The sequence below is a fragment of the Phacochoerus africanus genome, chromosome 2 (genome assembly GCF_016906955.1).
Source record: "Phacochoerus africanus isolate WHEZ1 chromosome 2, ROS_Pafr_v1, whole genome shotgun sequence".
NCBI lineage: Eukaryota > Metazoa > Chordata > Mammalia > Artiodactyla > Suidae > Phacochoerus > Phacochoerus africanus.
The window spans coordinates 31,208,237-31,230,681 of NC_062545.1; the positions used below are offsets into that span (position 1 = coordinate 31,208,237).

At 37.4% G+C, this 22,445-nt stretch overlaps 1 protein-coding gene across 1 annotated transcript in view; it reads left to right on the forward strand.

Annotated features, from left to right (window-relative positions):
* MOXD1 (monooxygenase DBH like 1) overlaps positions 1-22,445 on the forward strand; it is an 85,532-nt gene that overhangs the window by 8,948 nt on the left and 54,139 nt on the right. Inside the window, exons 2-4 of the mRNA XM_047758525.1 lie at positions 12,637-12,783; positions 14,424-14,591; positions 14,719-14,802. Coding sequence (XP_047614481.1) covers positions 12,637-12,783; positions 14,424-14,591; positions 14,719-14,802 — 399 coding nt within the window. The remainder of the gene's footprint in view (positions 1-12,636; positions 12,784-14,423; positions 14,592-14,718; positions 14,803-22,445) is intronic.

A 22,445-nucleotide genomic window follows, 5' to 3' on the forward strand; every position in this document is an offset into this window, starting at 1 on the left:
GGATGGAACGTCTATAAGCAATGAGTGTGTCAACGCTACCACATCCTCCTCAGGGACCAGCAAAGAGTCCACGTGCCTGGCAGACCCTCAAGAAATACCTGCTCATAAACTGCTGAGCAGCTAAAAGCAAGAAGTGGGCTGTGAACCCTCCCACACCCTCACTGCTTGCTACTTATTCCTTGTGTGGCCCTTAGCAAACTCTTTAACCTCTATAAGGGGACGGTTCCCTTTACAAAGAAGTTCCACATGGAGTTTTTGTGAGGGTTAAATGAAACAGGCTCACAAAGTTCTTAGCAGAGTATGTGGCACATTGAAAGAAGTCAGTAGTATAAGATATCAAATATAATGAGTCAATCACTTAGTGAAATAGCAAAATTGTCAAGATTGACAAATATCTGAGATTTTTGACTTGGGGGAAAAATACCTACTAAAAGAATATATGGGGGAGATTGATAGTAATTTTTGAGAAAATTCAAGGACAAACTTTTAAGCAGTTAGTTTGTGAATGCTTTGCTCTGAGCCACTGGTTTGTGAGTAGAAGTCAGTATGGTTTAAATAAACACAGATTATACTGACAAAGCTGCATTTTCTTTTGCATTTGATTTGTTGGACCTGTAGTTGGGGTCCTAAGTAGAAGGTGTGTCTGAATGATCCTAAGGTACTTAGCATATTTCTTACTATGTCCTTGGAGAAGATGAGTGGATGAATTAGTGGATGGACCTAGGAATTATTATACTTATGTGAAGTTAGTCAGACAGTGAGAGACAAATATCATATGATATCACTTATATGTGGAACCTAAAAAAAGAACACGAATGAAACTTATTTGCAGAACGGAAACAGACTCAGATTTTGAAAAACTTATGGTTACCAAAGGGGACAGGTGGGGGGGTGAACTGGGAGTTTTGGAGGGAAATGTTCTAAAATTAGATTGTGATGATGGTTGTACAACTATCAATATAATAAAATTCATTGAATTAGGACAAAAAAGAAAATGTCCTGGAGGACTAGCACAGACCATGTGAATATAGTTAACACGACTGAACTGTACAATTAAAAATGGTTACGATGGTAAAAAAATAAAGTTGAATAAGTTATCTTAACTTTAAACATCCATACTGAAACATATTGCTAACAGACTGACTACATTAAGCTACAGAGTAAGGACTCAAAGTATAGTGGTATCTTAAAGCAATGAAACTAAAAGTTAAAAATTCACTGAGAATACAAATAAACACTTGGTTAAAAAATTAGTTATGTATGTACAAAATGGGTTAAGTTGGGCTTAATTGGAATTCATATGAATGGGGCCTAAATATTAGCTCATTTTAAGCTCAAAAGATGTGCTTACTGAACTTACAGATGCAATATTAGCCTGTAAATTCTACATTTACATCAAGGGAATACTGACAGTGTACTCTACTAGGTTAACCATATCAGAACATACCTTCTAGAATAACATTTTTAAAGATGTGGGGGTTATTTAGAACATTCTAAAGGAAGATTACAGGGATGGTTGAAATCTCTGGAAATTGGGGTACCTGAGTAATGGGAAACAGCTGACAATGTTTGCTTGGAGAACAATTAGAAAAAAACATGACCATTGTCTTTGAAATAGTGGATAGTCTTCCCCAAGAAATATGGATTAGCTGTTACCCATTAGGCTCCCAAAGGAAGAAAAAAGACCCAATTAATACACATTAAAGTTAGAAGATGTTTGTTACATTAGTATAAGCAGTACATTTCTGGGAGTTCCTGTTGTGGTGCGGCAGAAACAAACCCGACTAATATCCATGAGGATGTAGGTTTGATCCCTGGCCTTGTTCAGTGGGTTGAGGATCCAGTGTTGCTGTGAGCTGTAGTGTAGGTTGCAGATGTGGCTCGGATCCCGTGTTGCTGTGGCTGCGGTGTAGGCCAGTAGCTGTAGCTCCGATTCAACCCCTAGCCGGGGAACTTCCACATACCTGCAGGTGCTGCCCTAAAAAGGAAAAAAAACAAGTATATTTCTGACTATCAGAGGTATTAAAATTAAATGAGTTGCCTTGTGAGGTTGTAAGCGGGAGATGAATACTGTATGATCATCTCTTTAAACTATTTTTGAGAGAAACTTTCCTTTGGTGGGAGCTGGGAGTAGGTATCCTTTAGGCTGTCTTCCAACTTGAGTGTGATGCTGAAAACAACTTGACTCCACATTCTTGCTTTAGGTTATTCAAGAAATTAATAGAAAGGAAGACATTAGCAACCACGAAACAATCTATGTGTCCTTTGCAACCTGCCTCAAGAAGTTCTCTTTATGTGGAAAGGGGTGCGCCAGGTCCTTACGGTGGTGAGGAGGGTATCTCATTACTTTCCCTGTTATTTATTTCAGTATATTTGGATTATATTAGTGAATGTATGTTAATCATATATAGGGAATAATATTAGTTTTGAAACCTATCAAAAGTAAAGAAAAAGAAAAAAGAATGTTTTGTGTCTTGTACATACTCAAAAGAATTTGAAGGGCTTCAGGAGCAAGGCTGAATCTAAAGTCAGTAAGTTTCTGAAACTTGGTTGATGCATCATCATCATCATCATTATTATTATTATTATTATTATTATTGTCTTTTGTCTTTTTAGGGCCTCACCCGTGGCATATGGAGGTTCCCAGGCTAGGAGTCTAATCGAAGCTGTTGCCATGGGCCTATGCCAGAGCCACAGCAATGCCAGATCCGAGCCGCGTCTACGACCTATACTACAGCTCACGGCAATGCGGGATCCTTAATCCACTGTGCAAAGCCAGGGATCGAACCCACAGCCTCATGGTTCCTAGTCAGATTCGTTTCCGCTGCACCACGACAGAAACTCCGGTTGATGCATTATTTTGATCTAAGAACAGTCTGCATATTCTCTGCCTGCTGACCGTCCCACCAGGTAGCATCTCAAACTGAATTTCATTCACCCTCAACCTACTTCTTCCCCAGCCTTCCCCATCTTAATAAATGGTACCTCTTGGTAGCTCCAGTCAAAAACTAGGGGTCATCCTTGTTTCTTCTCCTTTTTTCATTCCACATATACAACCCATCTTCAGGTTCCATTGACTCTTCTGCCAAATTAAATCTAAAACCTGCGCACAGCCCCTCAGTTTTACTACTACCATTCAAGCTTGAACCTCTGGGATCACTGTGTCACTCCTGCCTTCAGAGCACAGATCTTATATCCTCTCTTCATTCTCTACATGGTAGCCACAGGAACACACACACATTTTCTCATCAATCAGAATATGTCATCTGCTGCTTAAAGCTCAGATAACTTCTCTATAAGCTTAGTATTAAATTTGAACTCCCAACACGAACCTATAAGCCATCACAACATCTAGGGCATCATATGATCCCTGTTGATCTCATTTTCCTGTTCTGGGCACTATCGTTCCATCACACTTGCTTTTATTTGCCTCACCAAACTGGCTAAACCTCCTTCCATCCCCTTCTAGATCCTCCCCAAGCGCTGGTCTTTCTTCCTAGATCTACTTCCTCCATGCTTTTCATGGCTGGCTCCTAACTTGCTTTATTTCTTAAAGTAAGTCTCGTTGCCTCCACGGGGACTTTTTGGATCCCTCCAATCGAAGGCTTTCCAATCCTTCTCTGTCTTATTTTTCTATAAGTAATTATTATCTAAATAACTTTGGTTCTATTATGTAAATTTTTAAACTTATCAGCTTATCCTGCAACTAAACCATAAGTTAGAGTTTAGAGTTAAGAGAAGTTAAATTTTTTAAAAAAATGAGATGATGGGAGTTCCTTTTGTGGCTCAGTGGGTTAAGAACCCAACACAGTGTCCATGAGGATGTGGGTTCAATTCCTGACCTTGCTTAGGGGTTAAGGATCTGGCTTTTCACCAAGATGGAATGCATGTCGGATCCAGCGTTGCTGTGGCTGTGGCATAGACTGGCAGCTGCAACCCTGATTTGACCCCTAGCCTGGGAACTTCCATATGCTGCAGGTATGGTCCTAAAAAAGGAAACAAACAAACAAAAGTTAAGATGATGGAATAGGGCGAAGGCAAAATAACATCTTATTTCAGTGGTAAGAGCTGAAATTTTTTCCATTGAAGTTTATTGTTAGAGATCGAGTCAAAGTTTTAATTTTACACTGTATCTGATAATTCTGTAATTACGGCAAAGTATTGAATTACCTGAAAACTAAAACGAGATGATTCGCTGAGGGAGAAAATTCAGGATGTGTATTTTCAGCAGGTGGCACTTAAAGAACAAAAACAGATTGCTCAGGTGGGGCCCTCGCTGGAACATAAGCTAACAGGGCTCCTATTTTGTCATTCTGGTTGCTATTGAACAGATCTCTTAATAGACTTAGGGGGTTTCAGTTTTATCTCAAGTGGTTTCTAAAAGGCAGACCCCTTCTGTTTTGATATTCCTCTCAAATTTCTAAGATTAGTGAAGAAACAGCTTATTAAAATCAGCTTATACTGAACGCTGAAGATTTTGTTTATACAGTTTGTTTATACAGTTTTATGGTTTTTTAGGATCAAAGATTCTCTTGAACACAAAAATATTTGTTATTATACTATCACTATTATTAAACCATCATAAAACTTATTATAGAAATTGATATAACAAACAGAAATGTTTGAAGTAACAAGGCTTTTGAGATTTAGAAAAAGAAGAAAAACCACAAGCACCTGTTGAAGAAAATGATGACAGATGTAACATTTTTCTCAAGGTTCCTCCTGCAGCTGTGCTTACATTCAACTCCCCAGACTGAACTGGGGTTTATGCATATCTTTTATTACACCCATAAGAGTTTTCACTTCATCCTGTTTAGCATAGCACCAGTCAGACTCTTTTCTGTTGCAGAGATTTTATTCAAGAGAGAGAAAAAGAAAAAAAGAAAAAGACGGACAACGAGTGAGAACCAATCTCACATCTGTGTAATCATGTTTTTTTAACGAGAGGTTGTAGCAATCTTGTAGAGATCAAAGCGAGCGTTGTTGGCATCTTATCTTGGTTTGAAAGTGGCAGTCAGTTCCCTGGCTATCATGTGAAATGATAATGCCAACTTTTGCTGATACTGACTGATACTTTACTGTTGCCACACAGTATTTTGAAATGTCAATAATATGTGTCCTCATTTTTTTCAAGGCATAACATGTTCAAAAGGAAAAATATCCTGTGAAAATATGTTTCAGAAGTAAGATACATATGTATTTTACATATACATGTATATACATGTATACGCGTGTGTGTGTGTGTGTGTGTGTGTGTGTAGTGTATGGCTGCACACACGGCATATGGAAATTCCTAGCCAAGGATTGAATCTGAGCCTCAGCTGTGACTTACACTGCAGCTGTGGCTATGCCAGATCATTTAACCCACTGCACTGGGCTTGGGATGGAGCCTGCAATTCCACTGTGGCCCCAGCTGCTGCCGTCAGACTCATAACCCACTGTGCCACAGCAGGAACTCCAGAAGCAGTATTTTTTAAGACATAGCTGCAGATTAGTTTTATTGCCAGAGTCTAATTATCAGTGCAGATTTTCAAGGGTAACAGCTAATACTTTATATTTTAAAAGGATAACAATGTTAATATGTGATTAATATAATAATCTACAATAAAAACAAAAAAGTAATGCCTCAATGACAATTCATAGTAAAGCTGATCCTAATGCAGATATTTGAGTTAGAATATGATTGAAATCCACATAAAACCATTAACCTAGGGAAATATTACCTCATATTTCACTTTATAGAACATTAAAAATGAGTAGGTAGGTACATAGAAGCATGGCTTCTGCATATTACTTTTCATATGTACATAAAACATCTACATATTTTTATTCTTAAACTCTTTTTTTTTGTCTTTTTGTCTTTTTCTCAGGCTGCTCCCACAGCTTATGGAGGTTCCCAGGCTAGGGGTCCAATCGGAGCTGTAGCCGCTGGCCTATGCCAGAGCCACACCAACGCCAGATCCAAGCCGCATCTGCGACCTACACCACAGCTCACAGCAACGCTGGATCCTTAACCCACTGAGCAAGGCCAGGGTTTGAACCCACGACCTCATGGTTCCTAGTCGGATTTGTTAACCACTGCGCCACCAAGGAACTCCTTATTCTTAAACTCTTAAAAAATCTATAGATTCTTCATTCTTTGAATACTCTTCAAGCCTGGTGTCTTTAAAAAGTCAATTTTTAATGATAATTGGTGCCTACTTTTATTTATCAATATTTTATGTTACATTTATAATTTTAAGTATATTTAATGTACATATCATATAGCTAGACTTTTATAATAGCTGTTATTTTGTCATCCATGACAAAGGGACAATCCAAGACAGACCATGACAATGAGAGTGCACTGTAATCAGTATTCCTACTTTTATTTTAAAAGTCCTGGAATATCAGGCACTTCAGCAAGATGGCTAAGGAACGGCCTTCACCCTGGATGTACAGCAAAGCCCTATTTTCTAAAAGGGACGGAGTAGGGGAGAGGCGCCATTTGGTTCTAATTCTAAAGGTGAAAATCAAATAGTAAAAATGATCTGGAAAATGTCCTTAAATATCTCATGAGCACTATTCAGAATGGTTTTATGAATGCAAATTTCTAGGTGATGTTATCCAGATTCTTGACTGGTCAATGTTTTATTGTTAATTTCATTCTCCATTTTTTTTTCCCCCCAGAGGGTAATAATAACAAATAAGTCTTTTGATTAATTATCCTTAAATAACACTTGTCCCTTTGTCAAACTGTCAGGAAACCCTTAAACACAGAATATACCCTTTTTTTGGCTTAGCCAATCTGCATGACAGATTCTCAAGATTGTTTCCTACATGACTTGCTTTCTTTCCCTCCTTGCTTTTTCCTCTCCTTCCTTTTTTTGACATCATCAAGACTGATTATAGTCCATGTATTTTCTTAATGCAGGCTGAAGGAAGAAGGAAGGTACTACTGGGGAGTAATTTGCTCCCATTAGGTTAAACTGTTCCTGTACCACAAAGATGTGAATATGGGAGGATGGTTCATGGCTTTTTATCTTTTATTTTCAAAAATTATGCCCTTGTTTAGATTTAGCAAAAGGAAAGTCAGGATGCTCCTTCTAAAACCACGCATATTTCATGTGCCTCTGCAACATGCAATTCACTCCATTAGGCACTGAGCATATAAATTAATATTAGAAAACATTCTAAAATAGAGTTTCTCTCAGACCTGTTTTTTTTTTTTTTAATTTCTTTAAAATAGGTAGGGAATGCCCTCCTAGTGTAAAAGGATTTCAAAGAGTTTGCCTGCCTAAGCTCTTTTTTCTAAATGCTGCTGTCAGTTGCATAAGATTCATGTCCATTTAGGGGCTAAAAGGTCATGACAGTGTTCCCAGATTTCAGGAACCAGATGTGTCTGCTTGGCAGATCATGCAGACCCAAACTCATTCTAACATCTGGTTAAACACATTCCACACCAGGTCTTAACCATGTGTAAATATAATTAAGGGCAAGTGGGAAAATAATCGACTGTTTTTCCCTTATTGTTTCATTTAAAATGTAAACAGCTTTTCTAAGGGTATAAATTTATAACTGGATTAGCAAGATGAGGTGTCTATTTCTTGTCAGTTACCATATATTACATGCTACATAGGAATGGTAACAAGAATAAGGATACAGAGAGGGAATGATCACTTCCAGTTGGAGTGATCAAAGAAAAAACTTTGTAGGGAAGATAGAACCAAGAGTCTTGAAGAGAAGGAAACATTTCAATGGAGTTGTTTCAGTGGGTGGAGTTAGCGGTGTGGATAGCTCAGTGGGGTAGAGAGTACCTGAGATAAGATGAATGGGAACAAAAGCAAAGGACTTGGAAAAAAATCAGAGTATTTGGGAGGAATAATCAATAGAGAGTAGAGAACATATGGTGAGAGAAGTGATAGACACCCTGGAAAACCAGGTTAGGCTCAATTTTAGAGAAACTTCGAATTAAATTATAGAACACCTGTACTCTATCCTGTTGAGTAAAATGTCGTGACATGTTGAGAAGGAGTTGCAAAGAAGACAGAGATAAGAGGTGACAGAATCTAAAGTTGTAATGGAGAAGTTGTAATGGAGCAAAAGGAAAAGGTGGGTCATGTTTTCAAAGGAGGAACTGATAAGAGCAGGGGCTGCCTGTGGAAGTGTGAGTCCTAAAGGGACTGTTAAAGGAGACTGTGGTTTTGGAATTGGATGACTGGCAGAATGGCAGTATAAGGAAGTAAAAATCATTATAGTAAAGGTGAATACGATTTTGGATATGTTGCCTTTGAAATGACAGTAAGACTCCCATGTGAAGATATGTAATGGAATTTTAGATATGTAATACTGAATAAAGTGATTACTGGAGACTCTTAGAGTAGATGAGTTTCCCAAAGGATGAAATATGAAGGCAAAGTAGCATAATGTCAAGGACAGAATGCTGATGACCATGGTTAGGGGATAGAAATAACAGAGATGAAGCACCAATGGAACTTTCTGGAAGTGGGAACCGTAGTCATCCTTGCCTTATTCCCAGGATTTACTTGTTCCCAAACTTGGGAAGAATACAGTCCTTCATCTTGAAGTGGGATGTTAGCTGTAGGTTTTTTTTAAGATGCCCTTTATAAAGTTAAGGAAGTATCTTCTATTGCTAGTTTGCTAAGAGATTTTGCTACGAAGGAATGTTTCACATGGGTTTTCTGCATTTTCATGGAGATGATTTTGTGGTTTTTCTTTTTCAGACTTTGATATAGTGAATTGCAGTGATTTATTTTCTAATGTTGAACCAACTCTGCATGATCATGATATGTTATCCTTTTTTTCTTAACCTCATTGGGTTCTCTTTGCTAATATATATTTTTAGGAAAATTTCCATCTAGACTCATGAGAAATATAGATCTTATTTTGTAATGTCTTTCATTTTGGTATCAGGATAATACTGGTATCAAAAAAAAAATGATTTAGGAAGTATTCACTCCTCTTTTATCTTCTGGAAGAGTTTGTGAAGGATTGCTATGACTTCTTCCTTAAATATTTGGTGAAATTCCAAGTGAGAACCCTTTGGCTTAGAATGTTCTTTTTAGGAAGGCTTTTACCAATAGAAGGACTATAGGACTACTCAAAATATCTGTTTTTCTGAATAAGTCTTGCTGGTTGTATCATTCAAGTACTTTGCCTTTTTCTCATCTAAATTATTCAAGTTTTTTGCATCGAAATGTGCATAAAATTATTAACTTTTAACATCTGTAAGATTTATTGTACTATTTCTCTTACACTTTATTGACATCTATTTGTTTTCTACTTGTCCCATCTTTGTTTTATATTTCTTGTTCTATATTTCTGTTTTCCTGCTCTATTTTATTTATTTATTTATTTTAATTTAGTTTTATTTTTTGCCTTTTCTAGGCCGCTTTTGTGGCCTATGGAGGTTCCCAGGCTAGGGGTCTAATTGGAGCTGTAGCCACTGGCCTATGCCAGAGCCACAGAAATGCCAGATCCAAGCCACGTCTGTGACCTACACCACAGCTCACGGCAACGCCGGATCCTTAACCCACTGAGCAAGGCCAGGGATCGAACCTGCCACCTCATGGTTCCTAGTTGGATTTGTTAACCACTGAGCCATGACAGGAACTCCTCCTGCTCTATTTTAGATCCAGCATTTTTCATGATTCCACTAGGTGACGTTATTTAGAAGAGAAGGAAGGCAAGATGTGAACTCTCATGCATCATAACTGAAATTCTCTCAATAGAGGGAGAAGTATGAAAGTTGATGGTGGGGAAATGTTGGTATCTTGTAGAGAGAGGTTTACAATATTTGTTTTGGGAGGTGTCCCTGGAAGAACAAGAGATTTAACATGTGGATTTTCAAGCATTAGTATGGGCCCAGCTAAGTAAGCTTATAACTAATAACACTACTTGGAGAGCCAAGATGTACTATGCTCAAATACGAAGCTATGTCTCCAAATTGGCCCTAAAAATTAGAAAATGTGAAGAAAATTGTTATGTAATTACAGTGATGATGAGACTATTTCATATATCAACTTTAGTTTTCCTCAAACCCATTCATGTTTTCCCTTAATAATGCTAAAGATATCATCAGTTCTTTTAGACAATCACGTTTTTCCAAATGTCCAGAACTTTGGCATAATTGGCAGCCATCTTTTCTGAATATTGAGCACTTGGTGGTTTACACAGGACAGATGAGATCAAGGGATTTTCACTAAGACCTGAATGAAGTTTCTCCCCTTTTCTCATAGCTAAGTTATCTGAAAAGCCAGCGAAAAGTGGAGTAGCTGAAAGGAATTGGTTTTGGTGAGTGGAAAAAGAATGAGTGGAAAATTGGCAAGGCAGCTGGATATTTTGTGGGACTAATGTTTTTGAAAACATATTTGCAAGATGAGGATAATTTTTCTCCTCTTTGAACTGATTACATTTTGTATTGTATTCCTTTTGTTTGCAAAAGCTGTGATTGCTTGAGTCGTGTAATGAAATATGAGCTTAGTGTCAAGGCACAGTTAGTTTATCTAAATCCCTCCTTGTCCACAAGCCTTGTTATTTTCATTTACATGTTGAAAATCGATGTGATCAAAAGTGGAAAAATCACAGTATCATAGGAATGTTTCATTTGAATTGCTTTTGCAATTACAACTGCTTCTCAGAATAAATTTTTGGACAAACTCCAACATTAGCAGGAGAAAAAAGTAACATGTTTTGTGAAAAAAAACTTGATATAGGTATTTTTGGTAGACGAAAAGATATAAACTAACCCAGACTTTTCCATCAGTGGCCACTCTGGTGGAGACCAGTGGAGAAGGATGTCATCAATGTGATCCTTAGATGCTTAACCTCTTTGGGCTTCAGTAAAATAGGAAAATTATTTTTATTTCATATACTTGGTATGAATATTACATGAGTTAATACATGTAACACGCTTAAACTGGTGCATAGAATGGACTCAATAAGTTGCAGTTGTTGCCAGAGTGAGAAAGGCTAGTTAGGCTCTGTGTATCACCAATAATGTGGGGTTTGAACAATATTTAGATCTGGTAACTTGGATGTCAAATTTATGCACACTTGATAACTGCTTTAAAAAGGTGGTAAGAATAAAAATACCAAATGCTATCCATTTGAATATGACAATTATAGGCAATCTAAAGGTTTTTTTTTTTTTCCTTGTATACTGTATTTCCCTTGCCAGGCATGGGATCATTTCTTCAAATGTAATTTTAGTGTCAGTAAAAGTAATTATAATTGTGTTTCAGTATGTATATTCTAAATCAACTTGTTGTGATTTATCAAAATAAAATATCCTTATGTACTGAAAAGCCAGTATAATTGTAGCAAATGTTGTGTCTTCTGTAAGTGATGAAAATGAACAAAGTGGCTTTTATAACTCTCAACATAGAAAGCTAATGGTAAAAGGCATAAAGAAATATTTTGTGGAAAAATCAAACTATAATTGCAAAAGAAGGAAGGAGATTGGCACTGAATGAGGTCTAACCATCTTTAGCAGTTGTTTCCCTCATATACGACTTCATTTATTTGTCTTTCAAAATCTGTAAAATAAGTATGTATTATAATCTCAAGTTTATTAATGTTAGAACAAAAGCACCGAGACTTTGACTTCAACCATTCTTCAAGGCATTTAGTAGTAGAGGTGGGGGTCAGATCCTGGTCATTTGATTTCAAAGCCCAGGCCCTCTCCATTGCCTCTGTGTGCCCTCAGAAGTGATCTTACCCCGCTGAACAGGTTTAGTATAAAAATTATAACTGAATCACCAAAACAGAAAGTCTCTAGCTTTTCAATATCTTGTGATTCGGTTCATTTCATTTCTTTCTATATTTTCCCTGCATTTTATTTTAATAAACATGTGCCATTACAGCTCATACTAAAACAACCTTAGTTTGGGTCTCCTTGTTTTTAGCAGTGCAGAAGGGAAGTAACACAAGATATAACAGTAGAAAAATTGCTGACCCTGAGGATAGTCCAGATTTTGTCATGAACTAGTTATTTCACTTTGGAGCAAGCCATTTCACAGTGTCTAAGTTCTTTTCATTTGTAGAATGAGGGAAACGTACTCAGTGGTCATGAGTGTTCATTCATTCCATCTCTTCTGATGTCCTATGATATTATAAATCCACATTACCTTTTCCCGAAGGGCCAGAAGTTCTAATGTGGACCAGTTTCCTAGGGAACTCTTCCTAGTTGGGATACTCCAGTGCCTTGGAAATTCCCAGGATTTAAAAAAATGACTATATAAGTACAGGATTTTAGTTTTTAAGGTTTATGTATGTACTCTTTTTTTTTTTCAGGGCTGAATTAATTTTTAAGGTTACGTGTATACTCTTTTTTTTTTTTTTTTTCAGGGCTGCTCCCATGGCAAATGGAAGATCCCAGACTAGGGGTTGAATTGGAGCTGTAGCTGTTGGCCTTTGCCATAGCCAGCAACGCAGGATCCGAGCTGTGCCCACGACCTACATCACAGCTCACAGCAATGCCAGATCCTTAACCCACTGAGCCAGGCCAGGGATCGAACCTGCATCCTAATGGATGCTAGTCAGATTCGTTTCTGCTGAGCCATGCTGGGAACCTCTGTATATACCCTTAATCCAAATTCTTTTCCTCTTAATTTTTCTTTTACATATTTTCTGCAGGATTATTTTACAAATGCAAATAGAGAATTGAAAAAAGATGCTCAGCAAGATTACCACCTAGAATATGCCATGGAAAATAGTACACACACAGTAATTGAATTTACCAGAGAACTGCATACATGTGACATAAATGACAAGAGCATAACGGTAAGGAGTCAATCAGTGAATGCATGCATGGCAAGATTGTGCATTTACAGTTGTGAAATGCTTTACACAATAAAAAGGAACAAATATTTAGAAAATAATCTTTAAAAGCAAAGTTACATTGTCTTCTTTGAAATATTTAAGTTCTCTTCGGAAGCCACAAAAAATCCTAAGACTGTAGATTTCAATAAAGGCAATTTTTGTGTGAATCTAAAATTGTAAAGAGCTTTTTAAAGTGTATATGACTTTATCTGTAAAAGGTTTTAGCTGCCTCTTTATAAGTTTGAAAATAGGCGATAGATAAATGTTGGAAGAAATTGCATTACACAAGAGAGAATTATGATACTGAATATTAGGATATAATTCATCTGAATTATAACTGATTCATTTTTGTTAATTTCTAAGTCAGGATGAATAGTAGACTGATGAAAATTGCCTGACAACCTGTAATACAAGATTTCTTATTGTCAGACATCATGTAAAAATTAACATCTTTGTGCATATGCAAATTAAATATTTAGAAGATATATAATTCATGTGGTACTTTGAAAGTTTCCATGAATCTCTTGAATCAATTTCATTTTGTATAGGCCAATAAAATTATCTTTTTTATTTGGGAAGTCAAAGCTTTAAAAATGGGCATGTAAAAATATGAAGCAGTTTTGATTAACATCAGCATAAAGAGTAAAAGAGGAAGAAAAAAACATGCAAGGACATGGATCGCTTTTTATGTAATACACAGTGCAATTATGCTTTAATTGGAATAATAATTATAGTCATTTAACTTATTAAGGAAATATATATTAACATAAATTGCTTTTGCTTTATCATTAATTTCCAAAGTCCTTATTACAAAGCTCTGGCAAAGACATCTTTTTCTGTGGGGGAGACTAAGCTATTTCTTTATACGCCAACAAACCCTTCCCACTACCCCACCACTCTTAAGGCAATCTCTCATTTGATAGGTGGACACCGATTTCAGCTGACTGTACTTTCCTTAGTTGGGCAACACCAGTCCCTTGGAAATTCCCAAGATTCATAAAATGACTATAGAGAGATTCTAGGATAATAAACAAGTCCGGAATCAGACTTTCTTGCTGTATCTGCACCTCTTTATAAATTCATACATGTGACTGGGCTAGTGCCTGGGAAATATCTAAGATTAAAATAAAAATCTTGATCTGCAAGTCATTTTAATTTTCATTCTATTCATTTATTTTTCCTCAAATGTGCCATGCCATTAAAACAGGTTTTAATTTTCCCAGATTTCTGCAGCTTAGCAAAAGAGTATTTGTTTGGTAACTACTAGTTTGCTAGTTTGGAGTTTTTGCATGGCAACGATTTACGGTTGCCCTGAGCGTGAAAGCAGAACTGCTAAGTCAGCTGTCCCTCATTCTGTTTTGGAACAGACAGACCTTGCGTGTGAGAGACGATTTCTTCCAAAAAGAAGCTCATCTATTTGGATTCTTAATGGCTTAATCATGTTTACACAGCTCCTGTTAGAGGCCACATTGAAAATGCCAAATGTCACTATTCTCTTTTCTTCACTTCTATAACCGGCTTTACATAGAGTTCTTTGAATTCCACTGAGGGGCTAGGAAAGTGCTCTCCTGAGACGTAACTGTGTCCATGTCCATCACCAGGAGAGCACAGTGAGGGTGATCTGGGCCTACCACCACGAAGATGTGGGCAAAGCGGGCCCCAAGTACCATGCCTCCAATCGTGGCACCAAGAGTCTTCGGCTATTGAATCCTGAAAAAACCAATGTGTTGTCTACAGCCGTGCCGTACTTTGACCTGGTAAATCAGGACGTAAGTTTTTCTCCCAGGATTTTTGGTCCTAAGGGTGGGTATGTTGAAAGTGTCTAAGAATTTTTGCTTGAATTGTTGTATTTAATAGAATGTGACTTCTGTCCCTCTCCCCTTTTCTTCAAGACAGGTCCCCATCCCAAACAAAGGTACAACCTATTGGTGCCAAATGTTTAAGATTCCTGTGCTCCAGGAAAAGCATCATGTTATAAAGGTAGGTGACACACTCACAAGCTAAATTTAACTTGTATATATAGAGAGGAGAAATTGCTGTTCTTAAAATGATTAAAACACTTTTGTAGAAATGATTTTCAGTTATTTGAAAGTTACCTAGAGAACAAGGAACTGGCTTATCTGACCCGTAGACTGTCCTAAAAGCCACTGAATTTAGTGAGAAAAATGGATTGCAGCTGGTATTTTGTGTTTTGTTTCCTAATTTTGTATGTTAAAGGCTAAAGGTTTAGGATGCATTAGTGCATTTCCAGTTATTTCTCAGACAAGAGTTCAACAATTGCAATTGTTTGAATTACAATTTAAAATAATATCTTTACATATCAATAAATTATGTTTTAGAAGTTTACATTCCCCTCCCCAATATTATTTGAGAATATCTGCTTCATTGGAAATACTGGATATTGTCATAGGAATAATTGTTATAGTATTTGCTTGAAAATAGGAAAATTATACTGACTCTCCACAGAATGGAAAAACATGGAGCTGGGTAATAACTGAGCCTATTTGCCTGTGGCATCTAATTCTCTCCCACCTGCTCCAGGGCTAGGTCTCCCAAAACTTTTGCATCTAGTTAGTGAATGAAGAAATATTTTTAAAAACTTTCAGGTCCTTGGCTCTGTGGTAGGAATTGTTGGACAGTTCCACAGAGGCTGAATATATGATCCATGCTCTCAGAGAACCTACAGTGAGACTGTAGGAGACACTGGCCAAGGCGCAAGAAAGAATAAGGTAGTATTAGATAGTGCACACAAATTATTATGAACATTCAGAAGGCCGGACATTGCCGACTTTTTGTTATCCATTGGATTGCATAATGAAGCAGTATGGATAGGAGAGGAGGAAATTTCTAGATTTTGGAATCTAGAGGGAAATAAGTGGGTTCAAATAGCAACCCACTCTTGACGCTTTATCCATGTGCTTTTAGGTAAGTAGCTCTGGAGTAACGCTGTGGGGCCAGGTTTCCTCATCTGTAAAAGGGGCCCAGTCATCCCACCTTCCCTACCAACCCCAAAGCATTCTGGCGGGGATGGAAACACTGAGCACATTACATAAAGTGTTTTAAATTTGTTAATATCTAATCTATTTTTCTAGTGGCACAGATCTGCCTTTTGTTTACAGAGTGATTCATAACTGCTCAAGGAGGCAAGTGGGGTAGGTTGAGGGGATGTTTATTGAATTAATATGTCGTCTTAAATATTTGAAGGATATTTTTACAATCAGAAGACTTACCAACAATGTGACTGTGGATGAGTCATTCACCTCTGTACAATGTTAGTTTCTATTCCCTGCGTGTGAAAGGGGAATGCGAATTCTAGTCTTTTATACTTAATACAGTGCCTGGCTCCTTTCCCTGGAGTTCCCGTCGTGGCGCAGTGGTTAACGAATCCGACTAGGAACCATGAGGTTGCGGGTTTGATCCCCGCCCTTGCTCAGTGGGTTAACGATCTGGCGTTGCTGTGAGCTGTGGTGTAGGTTGCAGACACGGCTCGGATCCCGCGTTGCTGTGGCTCTGGTGTAGGCCAGTGGCTACAGCTCCGATTCGACCCCTAGCCTGGGAACCTCCATATGCCGCGGGAGCGGCCCAAGAAATAGCAAAAAGTCAAAAAAAAAAAAAATACAGTGCCTGGCTCCTTTCCCTTAAACCAATGAAAAGTCTTTCTCAAAAAAGAGATTGTTATAATTATACACTCTGTGTATCATATATTATTAGGTGTCACTTGCAGTAAATTAATTAATTAATTAAATGATTTTTTTCCCATTGTAGTTGGTTTACAGTGTTCTGTCAATTTCTACTGTACAGCAAAGTGACTCAGTCACACAGATATACATTCCTTTTCTCACGTTATCCTCCATCATGTTCTATCATAAGTGACTAAGTCCCTGTGCTATACAGCAGGATCTCATTGCTTATCTACTCCAAGTGCAATAGTTTGCATAACCTTGGACTCCCACCCATACTTCTTCCTTCCCCTCCCCCTTTCAACCACAAGTCTGTTCTCCAAGTCCATGAGTTTCTTTTCTGTGGAAAGGTTTGTTTGTGCCATATATTAGGTTCCAGATGTAAGTGATATCATATGATATCTGTCTTTCTGACTTATTTCACTTAGTATGAGAGTTTCTAGTTCCATCCATACTGCTGCAAATGGCATCATTTTGTTCTTTTTATGGCTGAGTAGTATTCCATTGTGTATATATACCATATCTTAATCCATTTATCTGTCGACGGACATTTAGGTTGTTTCCATGTCTTGGATATTGTGAATAGTGCTGCAGTGAACATAGGGGTGCATGTATCTTTTTCAAGGAACGTTTTCCTGATATATGCCCAAGAGTGGGATTGCTGGATCATACAGTAGTTCTACATTTAGTTTTCTAAGGTACCTTCATACTGTTTTCCATAATGGCTGTACCAATTTACATTCCCACCAACAGTGTGGGAGGGTGCCCTTTTCTCCACACCCTCTCTAGCATTTGTTATTTGTTGACTTGTTAATGATGGCCATTCTGACAGGTGTGAGGTTGTATCTCATAGTAGTTTTAATTTGCATTTCTTTAATAATCAGTGATGTTGAGCATTTTTTTATGTGCTTGTTGACCATCTGTATATCTTCTTTGGAGAAATGTCTCTAGGTCTTTTGCCCATTTTTCAGTTGGGTTGTTGGTTTTTTTGCTGTTGAGTTGTATAAGTTAGGTGGAATCTGGCTTAAGGGTTGAATGTAAAGCTATAGGTTAAGCAACACAAAACAGGTCCTTGATTCATTTTTCAGCAAACGTTAATGGATATGATGTGAAATCCTTAACCACTTACATGAATACATTTTTATTCTTGTTTTTATTAATGGTAATAATTACCTTGAATGGAATAAAAATAATTGTCTAACTTAAGGAACGGTAGTGTATGTTCTGACCCTCTGTGTAGTGTATTTACTTGTTAACTCATCTAAGAATTCAAAGTTAACTTTCCCATCACAGGCATATCATAGTAATACTCAGATATGTGGGTATCTATTATCTAAGGGTGTGCTTAGAATAAAGTACTTTTGGGGAGTTCCCTTTGTGGCACAGTGGAAACAAATCCGACTAGACTCCATGAGGATGCAGGTTCAATCCCTGGCCGTTCTCAGTGGGTCAGGGATCTGGTGTTGCTGTGAGCTGTGGTGTGGTTGCATACGTGGCTCAGATCCTGCATTGCTGTGGCTGTGGGCAACAGTTGCAGCTCCGATTTGACCCTTAGTCTGGGAACTTCCATATGCTGCTGGTGCAGCCCTAAAAAAAGCAAAAAAAAAAAAAAAAAGGAAGACGATGAATTAAGTTCTTTTGGGTTCATGCTACTGTCTTTATTAGGTTTCACGAGGGGTCTCAGTGACTTGAAAGGCTTTTGGTATTTCCCCCTCCCCATGTTTAGAGGTATATAAAATGACAAAAATTCTTTATCCTGAACAAGAGGGGATTTGAGTGAGGGGCAGCAGGTTGGAGAAACTATTGTTGTTGCAGGGCAGGGGATTGGTGGCTAAGATTTAAAATTCTGTTATTACTTACAGATACCATTATAGACTGGATTTTTGAGCTTCTCGGTAAATCCCTAAAATATTTAAAAGTCATTAAGTATATGAAACATTTAACTTACAAGTGAATTTGGATAGGATAACATACAAAAAAACAACAATAATGGAAACAAGAGAAAACTCTCTTGGGAAAACAAAATATTTAGGTTGTATAAATTTTGAGATAGTCTTTCAAAAACAGTTTTAATTTGCAGCTTATGCCAGCTTACAATAAAATTTTAATAAATTTCTAAAGTAGAACTCATAGATCTCTAATTTACCTCAAGAAATTATCTAATTTCCATTTTCTTTTCCTTAGCAGAGATGATTTCTAATCATTTAAGACAAGTATATCTTATTTTCATAGAACCAAAGACTCCTGTATTTTGAAAACCCATGTCAGCTAAGTGCTTCTCCTTATTTCTTTTTTATGTCTCACAAATTGCTGCATCAAAAAGCTTCAGTCCTTCTCTGATACAAGTTAAAAGTGCTTTCTCAGAGTAAAGAACGTTGCTTTTATCTTGTATTATGTTGCATGTCATTTGTGGTGAATTTTAAGAACTTTTTTTTTTTTTTCTTTTTCCATTTCTTGAGCCGCTCCCGAGGCATATGGAGGTTCCCAGGCGAGGGGTCGAATCGGAGCTGTAGCCGCCGGCCTACACCAGAGACACAGCAACGCTGTGAAAGGGGATCTGAGCCACTTCTGCAACCTACACCACAGCTCACGGCAACGCTGGATCGTTAACCCACTGAGCAAGGGCAGGGATCGAACCCACAACCTCATGGTTCCTAGTCGGCTTCATTAACCACTGAGCCACAACGAGAACTCCAAGAACATATTGATTATAGTAGTATTGTGAGAAATCAGTTGTGTTCTCTGGACTTGATTTCAAAGCCAAAGTTTGTATTTGAAATTTAAACATTCGTGGTATTGCCCAACATATGTTTCATAGCCATAATAACTATATAACTAAGCAGATAAGTAAAATATATCGGTGGTTTAATCAATAAAGGCAGTTCATGGGAATGCCTAAAATTCAAAATATTAATTACACTTTAACTTTTAATCATATAATGATAAAAATGATTTACTACTAAACATATGAAACAATAAGGTAAGTCATTTATAAAGTTATAAAATAACAAAGATAAACAATTTCATCTGCAGGAAAGATGGAATTATGATATAAATTGTTGATGGTTCCATTCACTTGTGACTTCAGTTTATTGACTGGTATTTTGATGCTTGCAAAACAGTGTTTCAAGTGATAACTTGAAAATGTTTGCATTGTCAGATGACATATGGAAATTGTAAAGAGGAAAATTTTTGATAAATTATATTAGAAGCACACTTCTATGAGATCATTTCTGTGATTCCCTCTTGAGACCTACCTTTGAGCCCATCTCTTCATATTTGAGCAGGACCCAGTTAAGCTTTCCCAAATATATAACTTTACCCAAAATTTAAATTTTTTTAGAGAAAATGATTCTTTCCACTCTCTTTAGTTAAAGATCATTATCACATCTTATAGTAATGATTGGATATACTCTGTTAGAAGCTGGGGCTATCAATTGATTTAACACTTTTTTTTTTTTTTTTTTTTGAGAAGCTTTGGTGGTCAGGGGAGTCTCCTCATAGAAAAACTAAACTCCTAATTCATCTGTTTAAATCTGATGTGTCTTAATCAATTTAATAAATAGTTGTTGTGGCTTATTATGTTAGAAAAGAGGAAAAACAGCCCGGTCGAATCATCATCCTTAGACATCTCCCCTTAAAGGAGATGACTCCCTAATAGGGAGGCAGTAAGTGGGTTCCAGGCTTTGATGGGCCAGGTCTGAATCCCTTCTTTCCAATAGTCGTTGCACTCTGGGAACGTTAATCACCCACGACTCAATTTTATCATTGAAATGAGGGTGATACTTTCCTGATGGGGCTGGTTAGACTGAAGATTAAACAGCAGGCTTAAACAAATTGATTAGCACTTAGCACAGTGTCTAACACAGAAAACTAAGTTAATAAATTCAGCTAGTATTATCAGTCTATTTTGTTTTGCTCTCTGAATGACTTTTCATTGAAAGCTACTATTTTGTGTGGAGACCCAGGAAAGGAATAGTGTCAGCTAGAAGGTTGACTATTGCTGAGTTTTAAAAGAGGGTTACTTTTGGAGTTCCTGTCGTGGCGCAGTGGAAACTAATCCGACTAGGAACCATGAGGTTGCGGGTTTGATCCCTGACCTCGCTCAGTGGGTTAAGGATCTGGCATTGCCCTGAGCTGTGGTATAGATCACAGACGCAGCTCAGATCTGGCATTGCTGTGGCGCTGGCATAGCCGGAAGCAACACTCAGATTAGACCCCTAGCCTGGGAACCTCCATATGCCGTGGGTTGGGCCCTAAAAAGACAAAAGACAAAAGATAAAAGAAAAAAAAATCTCACCTCATAGGGTTGTGATGACCATTAAGGGAATCAAAGGAGTTGAAAGTATTTAGAACAGCACCTGGCACAAACTATTTGTTCAATAAAATAACTAAAACTGTGTTGATCACTAGCAACACACAATTGATCATCTGTTGATCATCTTGTTAGATTCTGGGTTACTGAGAAATTCCAAACCAGCCAACTCTTTCTAGAAAGAGTCCCCCCAAAAAACCTAGATTGTCAATCATTTCATTCAGGGAGGCTGTCTCGAGAACTTTCTGCTCTGCAGAAATGTGGAATTGAGTGAACCAAACACTGTCATCATTCTTTTTAGCAATAGACACAGGATGGGAAATGCTATGCTTTATACTTGCTACTGGACAGAACGTCTTTCTTGTCATGAAATTAGATGCTGCTGTTCTTTTCCGTTGGTGGCACTCATAAATCTCAGTGATTTAATTTGGGGAATGTTTCCTAGGATAAGAAAATCTAAGCATAATTGACATTGAATAACCGTGAAATGCCCTTGAAGCCAGAGCACTGTTCAACCATGAAATAGTCACCCAAAGATTGATTTTCCCATACTAGACACACGGCATGAACCTTTGACTTTATATACTATGTTAAATGAACAGTGTTGTCCATTTTCCCTATTATGTTCTTCTTCTTTTTAAAATAAATGAACGCTATCAAATGGACAAATTTTAGCATTAACATTCTGAAATGTCAAGTGTGATCAAAGGTGTCTATTTCGGAAAATGTGTAAGACTTCAGGGTTAAATTTAGTAAAATGTGGCAGGTCTCAATGTCAAACTACATGATTTGACAACTGTTAGAATTAATCGCTTCTCAATGTATCTTATTCCTTTTTTCCTGAAATATTTCAAAAAATATATATGTATATATTTTTTGTCTTTTAGGGCCATACCCGCAGCATATGGAGGTTCCCAAGCTAGGGGGTCCAAACCTAGCTGTAGCCACTGGCCTGCACCACAGCTACAGCAACACCGGATCTGAGCAGCATCTGCAACTTACACCACAGGTCACAGCAATGCCAGATCCTTAACCCACTGAAGAAGGCCAGGGATCGAACCTGCGTCCTCATGGATGCTAGTCAAATTCACTTCCACCGAGCCACAGGGGAACTCCTCAAAATATACTTTAATTGATGTGATTTTTTTCCTCTTTGATAGAAATAACATTTTTACTTGTTATCAGGATGCGTTGTCACAGACTCCATGCTTTAGTTCTCATTCTTTTATTGTGTGTTCACTTCTGTTTCACTTTACTCTGTGGCACACTAATGGGTGTTTGTTATTGACTGTCGACTGAACAGTTGTTTGTATTTTCACCTATTTTCATTACAACTCTGTAGTACTTTTTTTGGTTTCCTGATGTATCCCTTTTATCTTTTACTAATTCAACCATATTTCCTAAAGGCAAACTTTGGCTCTTTAGAAAGGTCAATTTAGTATGTTGAAAGAAGTTAACTTTCAAAGTATGCTTCATGTAAAAATAGTTTCCACTCACTTCAAATACCTTGCATCACTATATTTGGTTATTAAATTCTTAATACCAATGCATTATCACTGGCATCTGTGGATTTTATCACCAGTTGACAAAATGGATAATTTTTGACCTTCTGGAAAATATCATGCTAT